Source organism: Takifugu flavidus, chromosome 14 (assembly GCF_003711565.1).
Source record: "Takifugu flavidus isolate HTHZ2018 chromosome 14, ASM371156v2, whole genome shotgun sequence".
NCBI classification, from domain to species: domain Eukaryota; kingdom Metazoa; phylum Chordata; class Actinopteri; order Tetraodontiformes; family Tetraodontidae; genus Takifugu; species Takifugu flavidus.
Window position 1 is genome coordinate 3,873,599 of NC_079533.1, and position 21,471 is coordinate 3,895,069.

Here is a 21,471-nt window from a genome sequence, read left to right on the forward strand (position 1 = left end):
CTTGTTATATTTCTTTGTTCAGATTGGACAAAATGTGAGTTCAGTGCTTTTCTTTTTTTGTTCAGTGCACATTTAAACATTCAAGTGAGCGGGTCAATTTATTGCATATTAAATAGCACAAATTTTTGACTCTATTTAAAAAATAAATTCTATTTGTTAGGTGATTATGGCCCATCCATCTGGGGGAAAAGGCAAGATCTTTTTTCTCTGCCAGTTTCTGCGGGTAGACTCGGCCCCAGCTTGACCCATTTCTTTTTCTTTCTTTCATTCCCAAAATGATCTAGCTCATCAAGAGTGTAATTTCAGAATCACAGTAATCAGCCCAGCCCCAGGAGATCGGCAAGCAAGCACGAGTGAGTGCTAAGTGCCAACGTCTGTTGCCTCACTCAGGCGAGCTTGTGACATGGTGGAACCATCAACTACACTGTCTCCCTGCTCCTTCGTTATGGGACATACTAAAGCACAAGACACAAGTGTTCTTAATTTGTTTTTTCCGCTCAGCCCTCTGAATCATACTAGTAATGGAGCTTCTTGTGGCACAGATGTCTGTGTGTGTCCCCCCATTCTCTTGAAATTCTTTTCACCTGCTCTTTAAAATATCTGAGACGTCATAATATCAAAACTGCAAAGTGTTTTCAGCCATTTGCTTACCAGAGTATCACAGGAAAAATTAAGTGTGGGGTTAAAAAGCTGGAGTTTGTGCTGTTTATGCAGTTGTGTTGCTCCCTCACACAGGCAGAACCCGGGCTGAACCTTCAAGAAATAATCTGCTGCCTCTCTCCCGTAGACAGCCAGCAAGAAAGATTTGACAGCTTAACACCAAGAGAGGTGCTTCAGTGCTTTTAGGTGGAGTTCATAGAGTCCTTTTACCCCTGGAATCTTTCTTTAATACCCTAAAACGTTCCCAAAGGGGGGAAAAGGCTAGATTGGGAGTTAACATAATTAGCTCAAATTTCTTCCCATTACTTTGTGTTCCATCCTTGCACTGCTCTAATGTCAGGTTTTGTGTTACAAAATCTTCGACACCTTCCCCTCCATCGGAGAACTCTACATCAGCACACCCATCATGCTCTGCAACCTCTCATCTCGGGGAATCTGTGCGTCTGAGATTCATTTAAAGCTACAAGCCTGCAGGTCACTGACAGATGCAGGTCTGGAGCAGTTGTTCCCTTTATCACACGGGAGCAGCTGCAGACCAGTAATGGCTATATAATGTAAATGCCTTTAGAGTAGTGGATCAGGTATAAAAAGAGACACTGGGTCATGATTAAAATTGCTGGGACTCTGAGCAAAGAGATTTAAGTGTCAAGGAAGAGGCCCTTCGTTTCTGGGTGCTTTCAGGCAGAACAAACAGTGAGTACAGCTGGGTGACTTGGCTGATTTTCACATCTGAGTTCCTGCTGAGATCAAAAGCAGCCATCCCCTCTTCCTTCCTCTCCCTATAATATGTTTGGTTTTTCAAAGCTCTATCAGCATGAGATGCTCTGCTCAAATATCTGTAAAAATGTAAGGAGGTGGCATCACAGGGAAAGCCAAATTCACATGTCTAATTTGATACTGAAACTTCAGACCCAATTTCCTGCCCTTGTGTGAAAATTGCAATTTGCCACAGCAAGAGCTCAAACCTCCTGCTGCTTTAGCCTTGTTCAATAAAAACAGAGGTTTCAATAAAAGAAACTCAAATTAGTGCCTGCTGACTGTGCACTTGTGTTCCAACTAGCTTGCTAGCAGCAGGGTAATTAACGCATGGCCAGAACTGGCCTGTTTCCCCCATTGCCTCCCAGTGAAACATGCTTCACTGGAGATCTGAGAGATGATATTCTTGCATCCGCCTACAAGCTTCTCTCATATCCTCATTAACCCTCCATTGATGCTTTGAGCTCTTCAACTAATTCAGGTTCAGGTTGAAATGCTAATAAGCTGTCAACAGCTGCGGTCCATCATAACAGATGTGAGATGTGGAATTTAGGGCACATTAGAGCAAAATACTCAAACCAGTAAGGTTTCCACAACATAATTTGCCCCGTTTCTGTTGGGCTCTTTATCCTCATTGGTTCCTCTTTTACCCTAAAATGCTGCTCTGTGCTTTGTTAACAATCTATAATCCTTTTTCCAATTTAATGTATTGGTCAGTTTTCCAATTTACGTTGCTGTCTTTGTAACTCGCTGTAAGTCTCACAACCAAGTTAAAACTCATTAAACAAGTTTCACAAGCAAGGAAATAAAAGGGGAATAGAATAGAAAGCCTTTTTATCATTATATATGGAGCAAGACCAAAATATAAGTAGCTGTCCTGTTAAGCTACGTTGGAGGAAAAAATGATGAGACAAGTACGTAATGCAACCACAATGTTTGTAAATACAGGAGCAATTATGGAAAAAAATAAATCTATATAAAGATATGGTATATAATATGGTGATAGAAATATCACTGTACAGTATATTGATTTATTGGGTGACTATGAGAGTTAACTGCTTGTATTTTTTTGTGGCTGTGTTTTTATCTTTTTTTAAATTACCCTGTTTAAATTTTTACGATTTAGAAAAAGGAATATTTTGTATAATATAATTTTACAAGACTACACTCAGTTGGGATATTGAAACAGGTTTTTGTGATATTGAATCTCATAATCCCTTAAATAATTCAAGATATTAAATAATCTTCAACAAACTTCTCAGACTTCACACTCAAGCTTTTGTAGCGCTCCCATAGTCACTCGTATTGACATATAGTTTTACTTTTTTAACTCCGCGGGCACACATAAAAACCCTTTTAACATTATAGCATTGCACTGTAAATAAAACTAAAAGAAATATAGATTGCTGTGATTAATCTGTTATTCTAGAGTGAGCAATGGAACATTTCATCATGGAATTACGATAATCTTATATTAACTTGGATTAAGATTCCAGCACCTAAAAGTCAGTCAACTTTTGTAGTGCTGCCTCACAGGGACTCCATGTCACCTACCAAATATCCCATCTAGTTTCAATGACTGGAGATTGTACGTTTATATATTTAGATGCTTCCTGCCTGGGCTGATGTTACCCAGAGTTCAGATGAGTGCCACAACAGTCAGCAGTTTTAGCATATTGGTTACTAGACCAATCTTATTGTGCCTGTTTTGTTGTTTTGAGGACACAGAAGAGCAAGTCACTTGTTATTTTTGCATGTCCAGTTTTGGTGTTGTCACCTGTTGAATTTAATATGTTAAACTGACCTCAGTACTGCTGGCCATGTTACTCATGTCTTCCTGAAACCACCCATATGATTAAAGACAAACTTCTCTTGTGTTCTCTGATCTCTATAATACTATATGAAGCATAATTTCCAGCTGGGTGATTAATCAAGCCGGTTGTCAGCATGTCTGTGAGCCAATGTCCAAGTGTTTATCTGTTTGCTCATGCTGGCATTTATTCAGCAGCAGACATTAGGCCTTGGAGATGGTGGGTGTCATGCTCCTGCTCTTTGGCCCAGACCCCTGCATTAATGAGGCTGCCATCAGCAGGCTGAACGCACAGCGGTCCCCCTGTGTAATGCCCCATAATGGTCCCACACATTACCACCCATTGTTTCCTATTCATAAATAAAAGGAGGATTAATTAGCCAGTTGACACAATTGTTGATGCCCCCACTCACAGATTATTTTCGTGCCTTGTCCTTCAAGCGCCGTCTCCTGCTGATGCTTGAAGCCACATACCTCGGCTGGGTGTTTCGACATTTCTGATGCCAGATGTCTGTGTAGATTCTCAATCATCCAGGTCATTGTATCCAAGGTAGTTTTCTATGTCAACTGGACTGGGTTTCTTCTCTTGAAGACGTTTCGCCTTCTATCCAGAAGGCTTCTTCAGTTCTTCAGTTCTTCATTTCTGATGCCAGCACTCACTTTTACCTGAACTGGAAAATACCCTCTTAAAACTAATGAGTAAATTAAAATTGACTCAGTCCATCAGACACAGATCAGTGGTTCTTCCATCAGGTCAACTCTGATCTTGACCGTCAGTCTGAGAGCTGCAGCTTAAGTGGGTCAGACTGGTGGGACAGAGGAGAGCACATCACTCCCAAAAACGATTATGTTTGACATTTATTGTGTTAGTGAATAAAAGTGGATGTGAGCTTGCTGTGTTTCATGTACAATTGCATTCTCCAGGCAGAAAAGAGGCCCATTATGTACAAGATGTGAAGATATTAGCTGACACCTGCATGATCCTTTTGCACCTCTTGCAGCACATGATAAATGAAAATGCAGCCTCACACATACCCACCTACAGCACTTGTAAAAATATTCACATCCCTGGATGATGTTCACTTTTATAAATGGAATGAATATCAATATAATAATGACTTAAAATGGTGCAGATTTCTTTCTGTAAGCTATTTGGCTTTAATTTACTGGGAATTCTCAAATGGTTCTTATAAGTCTAATAGCTAAAAACCTACAGTTACATGAGGTCATATTTTGTGGTACAGAGAGGGTAAGATTGTTTGTGTGTCACTGTCCAGACAGTTGCTGACCTAACTATTTCATCCATGCACACCAACCTAAAGCCCAGAGAGAAAACTGTGGAAAGTGTACTTTAAAACAAGCAAATGTTCTGAAGTCAACTTAAAAATCAACATGATGGAGGCCCTGTGAGCAGAGCATGACTGTTCATGCCTGACTAGTGCTAAAAAAAGAGCTTAGACTAACAAATAGCCAAGCATGTGTTTTACCTTGTATGCGTTCATTCTGCTTTCTTCATAGAAGTCTCCTTTTCACAGTTTTTTCCCTGCAAATTCTTATCAAATTACAGACATTGACATTTTGTAAAGGTAAGAAAGGGACTTTTTATAGATGCTGTAATCATGTTCACATTGTCTCTCGTCATTGTTTAAATTTAACTGTGACACATAGTAGGTGTAACAATTGTCTGTGATCAGAGTCCTGGGAGGTGTAGAGACACCACTGCTGGGTCTGATTATCTGCTGTCACGGAACTCTGCATCTATCTCCTTCGGAACTTCCACCCTAAATCGGTTGTGGTGATTACTGCCTCGCTTTTTCTTTCAGTTTGTAATTTAGTAGCTGGCAGACACCCCCTTCCCCTCCCCTGAGGAGAATTCCTATTGTGTGCCTTCATATTACATCAAATAAAGCCTCTAAAAACTCCTGACCTCAAAGTCACAGGTGCCACTACAGAATTGGATTTTGTACTGGGAATGTGCTGGTCATAATAATTCCATTGAGAATAAGATTGGAAATCTTTTTGTCATCATGAGAGGAGAACTGTGGGTGTTTGTAGTAGCAGCTCAGCGAGCGTTTGAATATCAGAGCACTGCTCAGATGACAACTGATGCGCTCTTATTGTCTTTGTCTGACTAATTCTGTTTTTTCTGACTTTCTGCCCTTCTTGCCTCTGACCTCTCCTGTCCACAGGGGACACCACACAAAGGATGAGATCTACTCCATTTCCGACCCCTGCAGAATTGGATGCATATGCTAAGAAAGTTGCCAACAACCCCCTTACCATCAAGATCTTCCCCAACAGCGTCAAGGTCCCACAGCGAAACCACGTGCGGCGCACAGTAAACGGGCTGGACACATCAGGCCAGCGCTATAGCCCTTACCCTTCCTCTCAGGCAGGTGCCAAGCCGGGCCTCCTCGCCATTGTCAGGGCACCCACAGTTAAAGGTGTCATAAAAGATTTTGACGGCAGTCGGACTCGGTTGAACCCGGAAGTGATCATGAATCCACCCACTGGACCGTATCAAACGGCTTCAACCAGCACTTTAAACCACCGCCATCCTCTCCCGGGCCTTCCCCGGCTCCAGCAGAGCGTGCACCTGCAGGACCCAACTCCAACTCTGCAGATGCCTGTCCCTCAGCAGCAAGACCACACCCAAAGCCTCAGACACCATCTTCCTATGGCCCAGATTTCTCAGGGCCCACCAAGACTCCAGGCTCAGCATCCAAATTTTAGCCACATGCAGGGACCCCCTACTGCCATGCTTCAACAGCAGCACCTTAAGCAGCAGCCCCCACCAGGTCTGCAGGGGAGCAGGAAGCTGCCAGATGGCGATGCTCCACCAAATGTTACCGTCTCTACCTCAACCATTCCGATCTCCATGGCTGCTGGGCTCCACCAGGGTCGCCAGACTGATCTGGGTACCCTGGTCCATCAGATCAACCAATTCTGCCAAGCTCGGGCACGGGGGTCAGGAGCCACCTCCATGTGTGAGGGCCAGATCGCCAACCCCAGCCCCATCAGCCGCAACCTGCTCATCAGCGCCTGTTCCAGAGTGTCCATGCCTAGTCAACCCATCACTCCTGGCTTCCCACCGACCAATTGCATCATTGGCCCTCATGAGGGACTGGGATGTCAACCATCATCGAGTGTGGCTGTTATGAACCACTTGCCTTCGGTCCACACTGATGTTAAACAGCAACACCACCACCTTCAACAGCTCCAACATAACACACCACATCAGAAAATGCGATCTTGGAATCAGCACCAATTAGTTCAAGTGGACAACATGCAGAATGGTGGGACCCTCCTCTGCAGGCAGCCCTCCAGAGACCTAACTTTTCATTTCAAAGGCATGGGCTATCCAGTGGAGGTGTGTGCAGGTCAGCCTTACACACTAAAACCTCCCATAGAGAGACCCACCCCCTCCCCGCCAGTCAACAGCAGCTGTATGCCAGGCCCTATGGCCCACTACACCAATGGACCCTACTTCCAGTCCCACGTTTGGAGTAGCAGCATCCTACCAACCCCCAATAGTGACAGCTCTGGGTCTCAGGACATGGCCATGCCATTCCATGGTGCAGGCCCAGGGGGGTGCGCTACACTAGACTGTGGGCCCCCAGGGGGTCCCCATTACAGGCCAGGAATAAGTTCCTCCACCTCCTCCTCTGCCCAGACTAATTTGATGCAAACAACAGATTACTTGGGTGGGGACTTCCAGACGCCCTATTTCCGTGATCAGAATCTAGGGTTGATGAGCAAGATGCAAAGGCCTCCTCTGGGCAGGGTAGGTCAAGAGGTCGGGGATGGCCGAACCGCTCTCATCCAGCATCCAGGGTACAGATAAGCTATGGCTTTGTCTACACAGCAGTTGTCAACCCGTGTTTAGTCTTAAAAAAGGAAATACACAACTACAACTAAAATGATAACTTATATGACCGCTAAAGAAGGTAAATTAATATATTTAATGAAGAACAATAGTTCTTTTGTTCTTTTCTATATCTTGCAAGTGATCAATTGCTGTTTTGGGTTTTTTTTTTTAGCAACGAGGGCTTTTTACCTGGCACTTTGGGGAACATTTCTGTGTGTTGTGTTTCATTCCCAGCTTCTTCCTTTTTTTTATGGCTGGATGTCTTGTGCACGTTCTGTAAGAGCAAAGAAAATCAAAAGTAATCTCTAGTTCTGATAAGGACCCTTTTCTGTTTTAGGATTTACAAAATCAGGTCTTTATGATACAGCTAAAAACATTTATGCCCATGTTTGATTCTACCTAAATGTAATGATCATACTGTAAATCTGTCAAAGATTGATTCTGTCAGGAAGTTTGTAATCAGGTTGTTTAGATCCAGCAGAAAACAAAGTCCTACTGCTGCTGCCGCTGCAATGATTCAGGTGTTTAAAAGAGAACATTCTGTCAACGCCAGGAAGATTTGGCCTCAACCTCAAAAAAGACTCGTGTTTTAAAATGGCCAAAGTCAGGTTAACAGGTTTAGACACGCTGTTATGTGATGTGCCATTAATCAGTTTGTTTTTATTTTGGAACCATTATACTTGAATGTTGAGTTTTTTGTTTTGCGGGCATTGGTGTGGCAAAAATAATGGTGTGACTGTTTGACCTTGACAGCAGGAACCTGCCTGTTTTTTGCGTAGTTGCTACTGATTCTGAAGACCAAATTGATCACTTGCAAGATCACTTTGATTTAAACAGAAAGGACTTTTAAGTTTTAGAGTGAAACAGCAAACGCATTGTTTATTTTCTTGTACACTGGCTTACCTACTAGACTACTGTAACTTTAAAATGACTGTGTGTGTGTGTGTATGTATGTGTGTGTGTGTGTGTGTGTGTGTGTGTGTGTGTGTGGCTGATGAGTAGAAGCCGTGAGTGTGTAGAAACACAGTGAAGACTATGTTTCGTTCACCTGACCCTAACAGCCCTCAGAAAGCCTTAAGTGGTCCTTGGACTTCCCTTGAAAACAAGCATGGTTTTAATCAAAACCCCAAATAATAATAAGAAATCCTATGTAATCCAGAAACAGCAAAAATTTGGTTTCTCTTTTGTTTTTTTACTTTAATGATGCTTTTATGGGATAGACAGAGCAATTCCTTAGAGATTCTTTACTCCTTTTCTTTATTACACAAAGCAGAAAAGGAGTAATATTTTGTAATTATATTTTAGCAACGTGTAGTTACTGAGATATAACTTTTTCCAGGTCTCAAAGCTTCAGTTTTGCTGTTGTGACTATTTATACAGTAATACTTGATTTGCTTGTTATTTAAATTATATTTTCTTCTTCATTTCTTGTATTATTGCTGTGAATTGGAAGAAGGTCCAACAGCCTTTTTTGTCCTTCTGTACAACATGTCTGAGGCAGGAGAGTGAGAGTTGTGCTACTCTTTTTGTAATATTGTAATAATAAAATAAAATTCTAATTTAAGCTTTAAAAAAGATTGTACTTTGTGGATTATTTACAACATTAGATGGTGTAACTCATCCAATCATAGTTGTCTTTTCTAATTTTAGATTTCAATTTATTGTTTCATTTCTAGAACATTTTTTCTGTGTATAAAACATGATCCACTTCGTCAAATTTGTTTCAATTGATACCAAAAGTCTTTATTTTTCTTTGCAGTTCAGAAGTAACAGTAAGCACTTTTTTTTTTTACAGTAAGACCATAATATTAGTTTATCCTCTATAAAAAAAAAGTGGGACATTTAATCAGCGATATGAATTAATGATGTGTTAGTGATATATGTTTACATTTCATTCTGGGGGAAAATTTATGTAGGAGAAATGTAGTCGTATCTGACTGGGACAACGTGCCGTTCTTTGACAAACACCAGTTATCCTGGAGCAAAGGTCACATAAGGTCCTGATGTAATCAGCCTTGCCAGGGGCGGAAGCCGACAATAGATCTCTGAAATGTGGAAGTTTTGAGCCAGTGATGGATGCTGGAGGTGGCCATTGTTGCACCAATCACTGCACTTTCTTTCCAAGCCTGTCTCTGCTAGTGAGAGAGGGGAAGTGATGTAGACAAAGCCAGCTGTGAAAACCACAGGACTATCGGGCTGTAGAAGATTTCTACTCTCTGGCTGTGATGGAAATGGGACTTGATTTAAGGGCGCACAGTGGGTGGGGGGGCCTTGGTGATCAGTATATAATTCCATTTTGAGTGATGCCAGAGGTGATGGCAGGTTATGTGATGAAAACGTGTACAAATGAAGGATTTCCCTGGAAAAGAAACAGCAATCAGCTGCACCCCATTTAGAACAGATCCCTTGTATACAGGAATGTCTACACCAATATCATCCTAGTGAAATCCTGCCTTTAAACTAAGAAAAATTCCCTGTTTTATAGAGGGAAAATCTATTTGGAGTTACAATTGTGAAGCCATTTTGCTGCAACTTTTTAATGGCTATGAAGCTCCCATTTTGTACATGTACAAATGCATAATAACAATCTTAAAATTCTAAAAAGGAAACTTCTGGCTCTTTCACTTCACACCATTCTGTATCAGTTTAAGACTCAAAAGGATCATAATTGTTGTAAAGCAGTTCTCCATGTATTTATGAGCTGTTTGGCCAAATTATGGCTGTTTGGGTGAGGTGGAGTTTCTCTGTTGTCCGTCAGGCCACTGAAGTTGGCAGAGGATCCATCTCGGTGGCCTTATCTGTAGGCCTCTGCCGCCATGTGTGGGGCATTAAGAAATCTCTCTTGCTCCTTGCTGTGGACAAAACAGGAATACATTTAATGGCCGCTGTCCTGTAGCCAAAATCTGAAACTCTTGCCTCAATGTTGCAGCACCTCTGCTCACTCCATCACGCAGAGGTTGTTTACAATCCCAGCACCCAGGATCTTCATCGATTTTAGACAGGTGGATGTTCCATTTGTTCCAGTTGACTTCCTCCACTCTGAGACAACAAGAGGACACATGCATCAATTACTGTTCATGGGGTGACACATCAATCTGTTGTCAGAGGGGCCAAATTAGCAAGGAACATGGTGTGCTCGTGGGCGTCCATCGATCGCTCACACAACTGCGTCTTCAGGCCTAAAACAGTTCTAGTCTGTTATCATAACCTGGTAGACCCAGTGATTTTGCTGCTCAGTGGACCAACGAGTTGGAACGTGTCTACCATTTTCATGTTTTTTCATAAATATATTTACCTTTGGTCTGTATGAACAGTCTGAATACAGAAAAGAAAAACGCAGATAAACCTTCGCTGCACCAACCTGAAGCACCAGCGGTGGTCATCTCCCCACCCAGAGCCCAGGTTTTTCTTTACCCCACAGCGAAACCAGCTCTTCAGGCAGTATGGGATCCTCCTCTCCATATCCATGATAGTGATGGCCCTCTGGAATCCACAGAATATCATCAACATCCCACATCTCTTAAAGAGCTCATTGATGTCTGGCCTCACCTGAAGCTGCCAGATGCTGGTGCTCTCCATGGTGGTCTTCTCCACAGTGCGGTTCATAAGAGCAATGAGCATGTTGAGCAGCAGGATGTAGGTGAGGATGATATAGCCGATGAGGAGCACATAGAACACCTCCTTATACTTGTAGTGTTCAGTAAACTCCATGTCGCCCATGCCAATGGTGAACTTGAAGAGCTGTAGTGTGGTGTAAGAGATGTTCCTGTAGGTGGGTTTTACACACTCCGCACCGTTGCTAATGGGACCAAAGAGACGGCCTCGCTCGTTAATGGTGATATTCTTCGCAGGAGGCTCAATAAGGAGGGTGACCACCGCTGTGGTCAGAGAATACATGCAAGAAATTCTGGTATGACTCTTTGGGCAGGAGCACCTGAAGCTTGACAATAATGATATATTCATCCAATATCACATGTTTAATAAAAACTTCACTAGCATACAATACCTGCTGAAAATCCAAACAGGAAGACAGCATACACAAAGAGAAAGCGTAGTATGTCACCGAGAATCATCTGCAACACATGAAACCAAAGTGTTGAGTTGTTTTCCATTAGGATATCAACTGTGCCGCTGCCTCACAGGTCATACCTTCTGGATCATAATGCTGTAGATGCCCATGTGTTTGTCACCCCTGGAGAAGTAGAGCAGGTTGACCCAGCTGAGAGCAAGACAGACCACCAGGAAGCCCAGAAACTCCTCCCTCTCCATCAGGTACAGCCCAGCTGAGATCATGAAGAGGGTGCCCTGAAAGAGACTGACCACAGCAGAGCGGTCACCCCAAATGGCTGTATGGCTTTCACTGGTAACGATGCATGTGTGTACTGTCCAACATATGGAAACCATCTCAGTAGAGCAGCAGAAAAAGAAGCTAGTCACATTTATTTGACATCAGCAATCACAATCTTGATTTTTGATCAAATTTAATGATTCCTGATGGCGACTTAAGCGCTCAGCCATTTTTGCCTGTTAAACAAATGTAACAGGATGTTATTGAAGGCAGAGATGAGACAAAGGGGGATAAAAAGGAAGAAGTGTAGCACTCACAAAAGGATCTCATAATATCCATCAATCAGCAGTGTCTGCAGCTTCGGTCGTTTCCTCCTCATGTCTAAAATCTGGGCATTCAAAATCATTTTTTGGGATAAAGCACACTGCTCTTGTGGCTCATAATGACTTTTATTTTGAAAAGGTGGAAGTGGCGTACCCCTATGATAAAGAAGTAGCAGTTTGCCAGCGCTGTGAGCAGCTGGCCAGAGATGTACGTGTATCCTAAAAAGGTATGTTCAATACGATTCATCCACTGTGGGAAGAAGAACAATGCACAAGTCTGTAAACGCAGGTGTATCTTCACCCACCAATCCCAGTAAATGTTGCTGCAGGCTCACCTGTCCCTCATTCTTGTTGTAGGCTACAGCTGTGAAGACAATCAGGTACACAAGGTAGAACAGGAAGTTCAAACAAAACATATGACCCGCAAACTTCTTCCACTTTGACTCCAGCAGCTGGCCCAGAGGGGCCGTCTGGAGCATCTCGTGGCGGTTCTGATGGAAGACAGCTGAGTTCAGAAACACATGACACTGATTGTGGGCTAATGCTAATGCTTATGGGACTCACTGGGACATTGCTGCCGTAGATCAGGATCTCTAGTGCAGAATTTTTTTGGTATGAGTCCACAGAGGCCAGATCATACAGAGAGCAGGTGACGGGTCCGTAAACCCACTCTGTGAATTTACGGGACAAGTGTTTGGTGTCGTTTTCCTGGAACTCCCGCTTCAGAATGTGTGAGAAGAGCTGTAGACACACCAAAAGAAAACAGATTTGATGGGTTTTTTCTGGAACAGGCCAAAGAGTTGAGATACCAAAAGGCGATGCTAGAAGGTGAGTGCAGACCACTTCTTTTATAAGGCTTGTGACTAGTTAAAGACAATGTAAATAAGCTCTAATTTCGGATGTTATATGCCAATGTCACCTTTGCAACACAGTCAATAGCTGTTTACATGATGAGTGCCCAAGGCCTTTATATGATCTCTATCTGCCCACATATATATTTACCCCACTCTTGCCAGTCTTGGTGGCCATCGTGAGTGGTGTCAGCCCGTTATTGTTCTGGATGTCCTCCAGCTTTAGCTTGGGGTAGAGCCGAGCCACCATCACCAGGATGTGGTCATACATGCTGGTGATGAACTTTGTGTTTTCCTCCGAGTTGTCCGCGACCGCCACCAGGGCATGCAGGACAGTGTTGCCATGAGAGTCCTTCTTATTGGGGTCTGTTGGCTGGTACTTGTTGTCCATAAGGAAGTCCACCATGGCGGGCTGGTTGGTGCAAGCTGCCAGTGACAGTGGCAGCTCGCCTGGACACAGTCCAAATAGAATTTCATTTATGTTAATTACAACTGAATAATTAAAAATCAGCCATAAACCCTAATGTTTAACATACTGAATAAAGATGAGTTATTATTTTCATGGTGACTTTTCACTGAGGGAAAAAGGCAGATGGTAATTTCTTCTTTCTTTTTAGTGTTAATCACAAAACACTTGAGAGTGGATGGACAGAAACTGCTTACACACTACACTACGATGTGCAAAGAGCTGGGAAGGACTTCCACATGATCATGATTGTGATTATTATCACTATGATAATGACTGCGTCCTTTACCTCTGTCAAACAAAGTCCATTTATGAGGGAAAGGCCCCCCTTTTTATTTACTTGCAGTTCTACATATCAACATTTGGGGGCAGTGTTGTCAAATGTAGCATTGATTGAGCTACTGGCGTCATCTCGCTGTTTGTCCTATAATGCATCTGAAATCCTCGCATCCTCACATTCTAATAAAGCAAACACAGATGTAATTGAAGTGCAGTTAAATTGTATTAAGTAAAATGCAATGATGTATTGAAAAAAAAATCTAAAATCAAAATTCCATACAGCTAAAGCCTTAATGTCTTAAAATCTATAATAAGACAAGTTGCTAAAAATGAAAGAGTTCATAGTCACCAAAGTAGAAGCTGGGGCCGCTGTGTGGCTGGAAGAATGTCCCACTGGCTTTGGCATGAACATCAGCTCCTTTACTGACCAGTAGCTTCACATAGGAAAGACTTCTCCTCTCTATGGCCACGTGTAGTGCCGTCTGCCCTGTCAGAGTTGCACAGCAAGTCATATCACGACATGAGCCACACTGAGATTAGTGAAAAACACATCCTGGTACACAGGTCACCTTTGTAGTAGGCACTGGTGTAGGCCAAATTCACAAATGTCTTAAGATCCCCCATCTCCTCTGAGATGTGGATGAGCCACTCCACTGTCTCATTCTTGCCATCTTTGAGGTGCAGCAGGGCCTTCATCAGGGCAGATTTACCATAGGACTGATCTGTGGCAGCACATTTGGTCTGTTACCAACACACCAATCAGCTTTCGGGCACAGGCGTTGCATCACTGTTCATCACACTCACACAGGGAGTCAGACAGGTTCTTCATGTTCCGGTGCAGGTACTGGTGCAGGTTGGCCAGATCATCCACGTCCCTTCTTGCCACGGCTTCAAACAACCTTGAAATATTATAGATGTCGCTCTCTCTCTTCTTATCGTCTAGCCCACGAATGCCTCTAAAGACACCAAATATACATCATGTTTCTAAGCTTGTTCTTCAACAAGACAGTAAAACACTGTCAGAGGTTATTAAGAAGCAAAAACATCAGTGCTCTGTCTGCTGCAGGCTTGGTAATGCACGCTGGGTAATGAGCAGCAGTTAATTGTGGCTCACTTGTCAAAGTTGGGGTTATATCGAAGTTGATCCTTGGGCTCCTCCATTTTCTCCTGGTGGTCAGTGTCCATGACAGCCTCGGGCTCCTCCTGGCCTGGTCCCAGAACAGAGGCCATCCCGGTTTGATTTAAGGCTCTCTGACGTAGCTTGTCCTCCTCGGTCCTGTCATCCACCTCCAGTGAAAAGCCAAACATCGCTGACTTCTTCATTTTCACTTCACGTTTTGGTGGTCTGTGTTGCAGACATGAATCCTTCATAAGACAAACTTAAATCCCAGAAAAGTTCCTCTTCACGTTGCCTCTGGAGTTAATATGGTAAATATTGTGTGTTTTTCTTAGCTGGCTGTGAAGACATGTTTATTACAGGCCCGTCACCTCCCTGGTCTCTAACGGCACTAATGTATTCTCAGACATGTGATGCTCCATCAGTACAGATGAACAAAGGAGCATATTTACAAGAAAACAAGCGTGACAGAAGCACACAGCAGATCAACTGGGAGCCACAGCTTTACAGGATCGACTTATTACTCTCACAGAAAGTTTGACATGATATTATTCCTACAAAGCTGATCCCAGTGCCAATAAACTTCCAATTTGTTGGGCTTTAGAATGAGAGCTTAGTATTTTACTGATTTGTCTTCCTCTTTCTTGAAATGCGGAAACGGTGACTCCTAAGTCTGTGACCTGGACATTAAAAGAGGTAAAAATAATCTTAAAAATATCTTGCAGAAGGATGCGTTGGAAAATCTGGGAAATCTGCAAATGAGTCTCGTGCACCACATCGTTATGTCCTGCTGTTGAATTTATATTTCCATGTAAATATTCCAGACACGGACATGCATTTATTTATTTATCTACGTATATGTATTCATTCATACATAGGTATATATATTTAAATGGCCAGCATAAAAAGAGAAAAAAAGCAACAAAAAAGACAAAGACTCACCAGTTTGAGAGGCTCCTGTTCCAGATTTTGCCAATTAAAAATCTGATCTTCACATCAAAAAGAGAGCAACACAAAAATACTAGTAGACCCCGGAGCATCCAGCAGGACCTGAACGCAATCTTATAACACAACGGAACTGAGATTAGCACAAACAAGCCAGAGGGAGATAAGATGACACGCCCTGGAGAATATCAGAGCACATTACTGGAGGCCTGAGTGCTTAAAAGGATGCTGTATTGATCAGACCGGATGAAACCAAGATGACAGGAATCGCCACAGAAGTATCCAGATGCACACAGTAGCAGCATAGAAGAAAAAATTCTTAGAGCCACAGATTCAATTACATAAAAAACACCCTCAATATAACACAGAGAGACTACTGACCTGGTGAGAAAAGAACCTGCCCTGCTGTGTTTCTGCAGTTCTGTCAGTTGTGAATACTCTTTGCCTTTTGGTTATCAGTTCTGAACATTTTGGTTGTTTCCTGTTCCGCCTGCCTCTGGTTTCTGTGTCAGCACAGCTTCTGTGTGCTCTGGTGTGGTGGTTCACTCACAAATCTTGTGATCACTTCGTCTTTGGCGAGAACAAATGACACATGTCGCTGAGGACAACTGCAACCCAACACATAGAGTATAACAAAAAATAGGAATATACTTGAATAATTAGAAAATATGATGGCACCTTTAACTGTACAGCTGGAGGGGGTATAAAGTCTCTAATCAGGATTAAAAAAAAATGCCATAAGGTCAGATGCTAAATTAAGCTCTTTATTCTTAAAGGCAACTTGGTGTAGGTAAAATTAACAATGAAATAGACAATTATGCAACAAGTGGCAGGCAAAAAGTCATCTTGAAAAAAGAATATTTTAATCTAAAGTGGCAGGTGGGTAGAGGAAGATCTTCTTAAAACCAGTGGGAGACCACAGACATCTTTAGACTTCAGCTAATCTGTCATTTTCCAGTATCACCATGCTCTTTCACAGCTTAATTGGGTTGATCAGGGTAACCAGGCCTTGGAAATTTACATTAAACAAAGGAATCAAGCATAATAGATTGACAACTCAACTTTGTAAGAGAAATTGCATGTAAATGTAGATCTGCTAATTACTACATCAGACAGCCCTGCGGGAGGCACTGCATTATGTAAAATGTCCACAGTGGGGATGACGACAGTCAGCCAGCATGTGGAAAAGAGGAATAAACTGCTGGTTTAGTAAATTGTTCAAAGAAATACAATATTTTGGTGATCAAATTCGGGATGGATGAATTATTTTTCTGATCTCCTTTTGTAGTTTTGAATTCTTCTCATTCCTTTATCCATTACCATCAGGATAATCAACAGAAGAGACCCAAATATGATAGTATTTTATTACAAGACTTTGAACTGATGGGGTGTCCAACAATGTTAGACATCAGGATCGGGCAGAAATATTTTCAGGCTTATCTCCAATATTGAGATTCTATCATTATCATGTTTAGTAAATTATTCAAAATGATTCAGCTCAATGGAAATGACTTTTGGAGAAGATGAGGATTTTAAGACCTGACCCTGCATAGTGCTATGGCCTTATGTGCAAATTAGCAACCATTTAAACTAGTTCTCAGGTTAATAATGACTTTGGTTCACCAAGGGAGACACGTCCTAAGAATTTCAGTGTGCAAATCACTGATTAATTCTGTAAATATGGTTGCAGCTCAACTTCGGTCACAGAAGACCATCGCCACGCCGACAGCTGAATCTGCATTCTGTCCATATATCACTGGCTGGGAAAAAGCCTTCTCCACTTCCTGCCTTAATATTTCATTACGGGCAATGGCACTACCGCTGCCTACAATTTTAGTGACCCCTGCATGCTGCAGATGGTCGGCTGACATCATGGTGAAGATGTTTTTTAGAATTCCACGGCACAATGCCCTGGTCACGTTGCCCAGAGAGAGATTGCTGGGAGAGATGTTGGTCACCTGACCCAGGCAAAGTGGGTTGTGTCTCTCCCCGAGGATGGTGGGACTCACTTGGAGGTCGCTGGTTGCCTGATTCAGGGCACAGTGGATCAGCTTCTGGTATAAGCATGACTCACTCGGATCTGCACCTATGAATTAAGAAAAGGAGCCATTTCATCATTCAGAGGGGTTAAAACCTACACATTCACTTAAAACAGGCTTAACCTTTAAGGTTTATGATTATTGACATTTGTTCCAGCTAATAGTGTTGTCTTTAATTATGTGTAAAGACCTGCAGAGCCTGCAGCATGATGATTCATGAGAGGTGCAATGGGAATGACTGTCCAAATGTTATAATTAAATATTCGTTGACATTTTTACAATACAAGACAAAACAAAACACGTGTGTCCTTGTTATAGTGACATTCACAAGTATCAGGCTCATCAAAAACATCAGCAAGTATCAAATAGACCTGAGTTGTTTTGTTAAATACAGGTGGTTCCGTTCTACTTCCTCCCTAAAGATGAGGCCAGTATAGTCCAGATATTAATATTATATGTAGCCTGCAGACTTCGAGTGTTAGTGATAACATGATGGAACCACAGTATCAGATTTCAATAGCAACACGCTTTCGCTCAACAGAAGTGTTCCCCAATTACTGAAATACTGTACACATCAACAAAATACACACCCAGATCTCTCATCCACGCAGCTAGCATCTCCACAAATGTGGCCAGTACATTCCCTCCATTGAGTGAGGCCGCCACCGCCAAATACGTGTCTTCAAAATATGGAAAATAGGAGATGGGAGAGGTGGGCTGAGGAGAATCTGGAGGTCTGAAGTCAGCTGGCATGGCATAGGTCAGCTGACTTGACGTGCTTATGTTCAGGACTGTGAGAGCAAGAGGAACAAACCAAGAGTTGAGGCCTATGAACCAACCAAAGAGAAAGTAGCACACTGTTCACTGTGCTAAAAACTTTTGAAATGTGACAATTATCTTCACACGATGACAGAGAAGATTAGAATGATTTACACCTACTCGGATACATTCTCATTCCAGCTGTTATGTAAATTAACTTGTTAATTAAATGAATAAATCATAGAATTTACTCAAAGATGGACAACTTTCCAACAGTGATCAAAGCTTCTTGATCGCCCCCTGGTGGATGAATACAGTAAAACAATAAATCCTTCTACCAGTGATATTTTGGGCGAGTTCCTGGGTAAATTAAAAACTCTGGTGTTTCCTTACAAAGAAGCTTTGTTAGCGGTTTATTTTCTGCCGACTCATGTTCGATGTTCTGAATTTGTTTTGTCTTATTGCCCACTTTATCCCTTTTGGGGTCACGGGGATTGTGCACATGTGGGTGAAGGCAGGGTCAAGACCTGGATGAGTCACCAGGTCATCGCAGGGCCCTATGTGAGCATTTGTGGGTTCAGCACCTTGCTCAAGGGTACCTCAGCAATGCTTTTAAGGTGTTCTGGCCTGTTCCCCCACTACAATATTTCCACTGAAGGACCCTGTCAGCAGAGACATGACTGGACTTGCTGTTTCACCTGCATCTGTCCGTGCACTCATGCAGGAGTAGACAGAGCACTGGAAGTCTCCCAAGGCAGCCCCTACTGGTGTGCCAGCAGGGATGCCGTGCCACTCAGAGCACGTGTGTCCCGCCACGCCACCTGATGACACGCACTTCGGAAGTAGGTGCAAAGGGAAGCCGGCACCCTTGAGACTGAAATGTGCACACACAGAGCAGCTTGTTATGTTCAATAACCCTGACAATGTATGCCTATAATGTATTTTCAGAACTCACCATAACCATTTTTTAGTAACTGTACTTGAAAACAAAACGTGCATGTGTTTTCATGTAATCTGTATCTGAGCCAATTGGTCTATTAAATATAGTAAAAGAGAAAGACGCAGACATACATGTCAATATTCCACTGGTTGGAAGATGTGTTGAAAAAGCCCCAACTAGCTGCATTCTGAGGTGTCATTACACATCCATCCAACCCACACAGCATGGACACCACGTAGTCCTGGATGGTCCCTGCAACTGCAAAATCCTCAAGAAACTGGGGTCTGGAAAGACAATGACTATCATCAGGGTACATTCAGTGGGTGAAGAAGGGGTCGGTTCTAGAATGCAATGGCTTCTAAAACAGTGGGCTAACCTGAATTTCATGTACCAGAAGATAGTTGCACAGCCAAACCCTGTGGCAATACTAAGGTGAGAGTTTGGCTTTGGGAGAGAAGACAGGAAGTGACTGCTGCAACGTCCATCCTGCCAGGTGATCAGCTGACTCGTGTCTTGAGCTGTGAAAAAGTCCCCACTGGACCAACTGCAACCTGGAAATGAAAAGAAGGAAACACAAAAAGAGAGCTGAAAAGCAGAATGACCATATAAATTAAATTGAGATCTTGAAAAGTATTTGAACTCAATGCAGACCATAACTTCAGAAGATAGTCATAAAGCCTTCATTGCATAAATTTTAAGACAAATCTAGCGTGACTGTAAAGAAACATTTATCGAGTAAATTTAAAAGTAAAGACTGTGGTCGCGCTTAATTGAAAGAACAAAGATCATTTTAACTGGCTGGCAACAAGAACGATTCTAATAAAAAAGTATTTGTTTTTTTATTATAATATATGCCTCCTGCGCATGAAGTTATTGCATCACACATCTTGTGTTATGCACGCTCTTGCACACACACACACACACACACGCAGCTTGCAACAGGCTTACCACTCTGTGACTTCCAGAATAAAAGCCCATGCATCTGCCCCGATAACCCTATACTGCTGACATACTTCAGCGTGTTCCTGGGCAGCAGGTTCATGCATCTGTTCAGGGTGTCTATGATCCGACCGGTGTGCTGCTCTTTCGCCTGGTAAAGCATTTATAAAGGCTGGTTAGCGCGCTGGTGTTAATATAGTTCAAGCTCTTTAACGTACTCACTTTTATGTTGCTATCGTCGAGGATTTCTGACGTAGTGGGTAAAATGTGACTCGCAGCCACGGTTCGGGATGTTTTTTCTAACAAAGCTACTTTTATAGAGGTGGTACCGAGGTCTATACCTAATATATAAGCAGGCATTGTTACTAGTGGCCACGCGCACTTTGACACGCAGCCAGCGGCTGTTGTGACGTCAGAGTCACCAATGACGCATTCCATAAAATAGGTAATCTCACACACCGGTTTGATATAGACACAAAGGCAACCACTGGTGGGTAACAGTCGTGTTCAAATTAAAAATAAAACCCAGTCAGATTCTAGGTATGCAAAAAAAAAACCAAAGAAAATAAGTATGATTATTGTTTTGCTTGTAACATTAAATTAAAGAAACTGAATAGTATCTATAAAAATAAGCTCTTATCAGAGCACTAAATCAATGGATAGAATCCTTTAGGCTTACGTGGTGAGTAATACATTTAATTTTCAATGTTTCCTTTCACCAAAATTTTTGATATATAGCAATTTGAAAATATTTTCAGAGTGAATTTCACATTTCCGATCCAGTTTGTCGCAGCGATGAGGCTCACTGTTCCCACAATGCATTGCGAAAGAGAGGGATTCGATGTGGAATGTATCAAAAGTGACATTTAGGCCTACTGGAGTCACGAAAAATATTCAGAATTTTAGTTTTTCATTGAAATAATAACTGAGCTATTAGGAATGATGAGTTGCAAGAAATAGCCTATTATCATAATGTATGAATCACTAGTGCAATTTTATTTATTATGACATTGCATTAGTGAGCCAACTATTCCGCAAAGAAGGAATATAAATTAAGTATAAAGAAGGAATATAATATTAATTAAATACAAAGAAGGAAAGTTTTCACTTTTGACGTTATACCCACTGGAGTTACTCTACTTTACAAATGTTTTTTTTTCTTTTTGTTCCTCAGGTGAGAATCCTATCATCAATGAAGTGAATACACAATATAAAAAACTGTTTGGTGATGAATCTATGTTTATTACTAAATGTTTGTTTTGCCGTGTTAAGATGGAAGATGATTGTGATTTTCTGGGGCCAAAACAGATACTCTTCCAAATAGATAATTGCAGATAAACAGTAACAATACTTAATTTATTTTTTCAAACGAAACATTATTTGGGTTATTTTTTATTTTGCAACTTGCACCTTTTGTAATGTGCACCCTAT

General features: G+C 42.1%; 3 protein-coding genes across 11 annotated transcripts in view; 1 reads left to right on the forward strand and 2 right to left on the reverse strand.

Moving 5' to 3' along the window:
• Positions 1-8,669, forward strand: part of fam222ba (family with sequence similarity 222 member Ba) — a 34,291-nt gene extending 25,622 nt beyond the window's left edge. For all 4 annotated transcript variants that reach the window (XM_057053506.1, XM_057053508.1, XM_057053507.1 and 1 more), the window contains one exon: positions 5,416-8,669. In XM_057053506.1, coding sequence (XP_056909486.1) covers positions 5,416-7,070 — 1,655 coding nt within the window. In that variant the 3' untranslated portion in view covers positions 7,071-8,669. The remainder of the gene's footprint in view (positions 1-5,415) is intronic.
• A 142-nt stretch (positions 8,670-8,811) lies between these two features.
• trpv1 (transient receptor potential cation channel, subfamily V, member 1) lies at positions 8,812-15,885 on the reverse strand. Of its 4 annotated transcripts, XM_057053504.1 has the most exons (17): positions 15,745-15,885; positions 15,361-15,407; positions 14,416-14,646; positions 14,106-14,257; positions 13,871-14,023; positions 13,651-13,788; positions 12,708-13,006; positions 12,270-12,446; positions 12,041-12,196; positions 11,860-11,955; positions 11,700-11,770; positions 11,244-11,409; positions 11,101-11,167; positions 10,644-10,972; positions 10,456-10,577; positions 10,027-10,133; positions 8,812-9,946 (listed from the first exon to the last, which is right to left on the reverse strand). In XM_057053504.1, exons 3-17 carry the CDS (start codon positions 14,622-14,624, stop codon positions 9,849-9,851), a joined length of 2,340 nt encoding a protein of 779 aa, XP_056909484.1. In that variant the 5' UTR covers positions 14,625-14,646; positions 15,361-15,407; positions 15,745-15,885; the 3' UTR covers positions 8,812-9,848. The 4 variants fall into 4 exon arrangements, with proteins under 4 accessions (XP_056909484.1, XP_056909482.1, XP_056909485.1 ...); XM_057053502.1 differs by having other exon boundaries at positions 14,416-15,407; XM_057053505.1 differs by lacking the exon at positions 15,361-15,407 and having other exon boundaries at positions 15,745-15,881.
• A 228-nt stretch (positions 15,886-16,113) lies between these two features.
• On the reverse strand, positions 16,114-20,446 carry shpk (sedoheptulokinase). Of its 3 annotated transcripts, none has more exons than XM_057053510.1 (7): positions 20,263-20,446; positions 20,050-20,191; positions 19,478-19,652; positions 19,233-19,385; positions 18,860-19,035; positions 17,993-18,229; positions 16,114-17,449 (listed from the first exon to the last, which is right to left on the reverse strand). In XM_057053510.1, exons 1-7 carry the CDS (start codon positions 20,398-20,400, stop codon positions 17,055-17,057), a joined length of 1,416 nt encoding a protein of 471 aa, XP_056909490.1. In that variant the 5' UTR covers positions 20,401-20,446; the 3' UTR covers positions 16,114-17,054. The 3 variants fall into 3 exon arrangements, with proteins under 3 accessions (XP_056909490.1, XP_056909491.1, XP_056909492.1); XM_057053511.1 differs by having other exon boundaries at positions 17,993-18,193; positions 20,263-20,444; XM_057053512.1 differs by lacking the exon at positions 17,993-18,229.
• Between the last annotated feature and the right edge of the window lie 1,025 nt (positions 20,447-21,471).

Coding starts and splice junctions, on each gene's coding strand:
- trpv1 (XM_057053502.1), bottom strand. CDS start 14,672: ATGAAGGATTCATGTCTGCAACACAGACCACCAAAACGTGAAGTGAAA. Junction 13,789..13,870: donor CACCAGTGCCTACTACAAAG/GTGACCTGTGTA, acceptor CAACTCTGACAG/GGCAGACGGCACTACACGTG. Junction 11,771..11,859: donor GCTACTTCTTTATCATAGGG/GTACGCCACTTC, acceptor TTGAATGCCCAG/ATTTTAGACATGAGGAGGAA.
- shpk (XM_057053510.1), bottom strand. CDS start 20,400: ATGCCTGCTTATATATTAGGTATAGACCTCGGTACCACCTCTATAAAA. Junction 19,653..20,049: donor ATTCTGGAAGTCACAGAGTG/GTAAGCCTGTTG, acceptor TTTCATTTCCAG/GTTGCAGTTGGTCCAGTGGG. Junction 19,036..19,232: donor AACCAGTGGAATATTGACAT/GTATGTCTGCGT, acceptor TGCACATTTCAG/TCTCAAGGGTGCCGGCTTCC.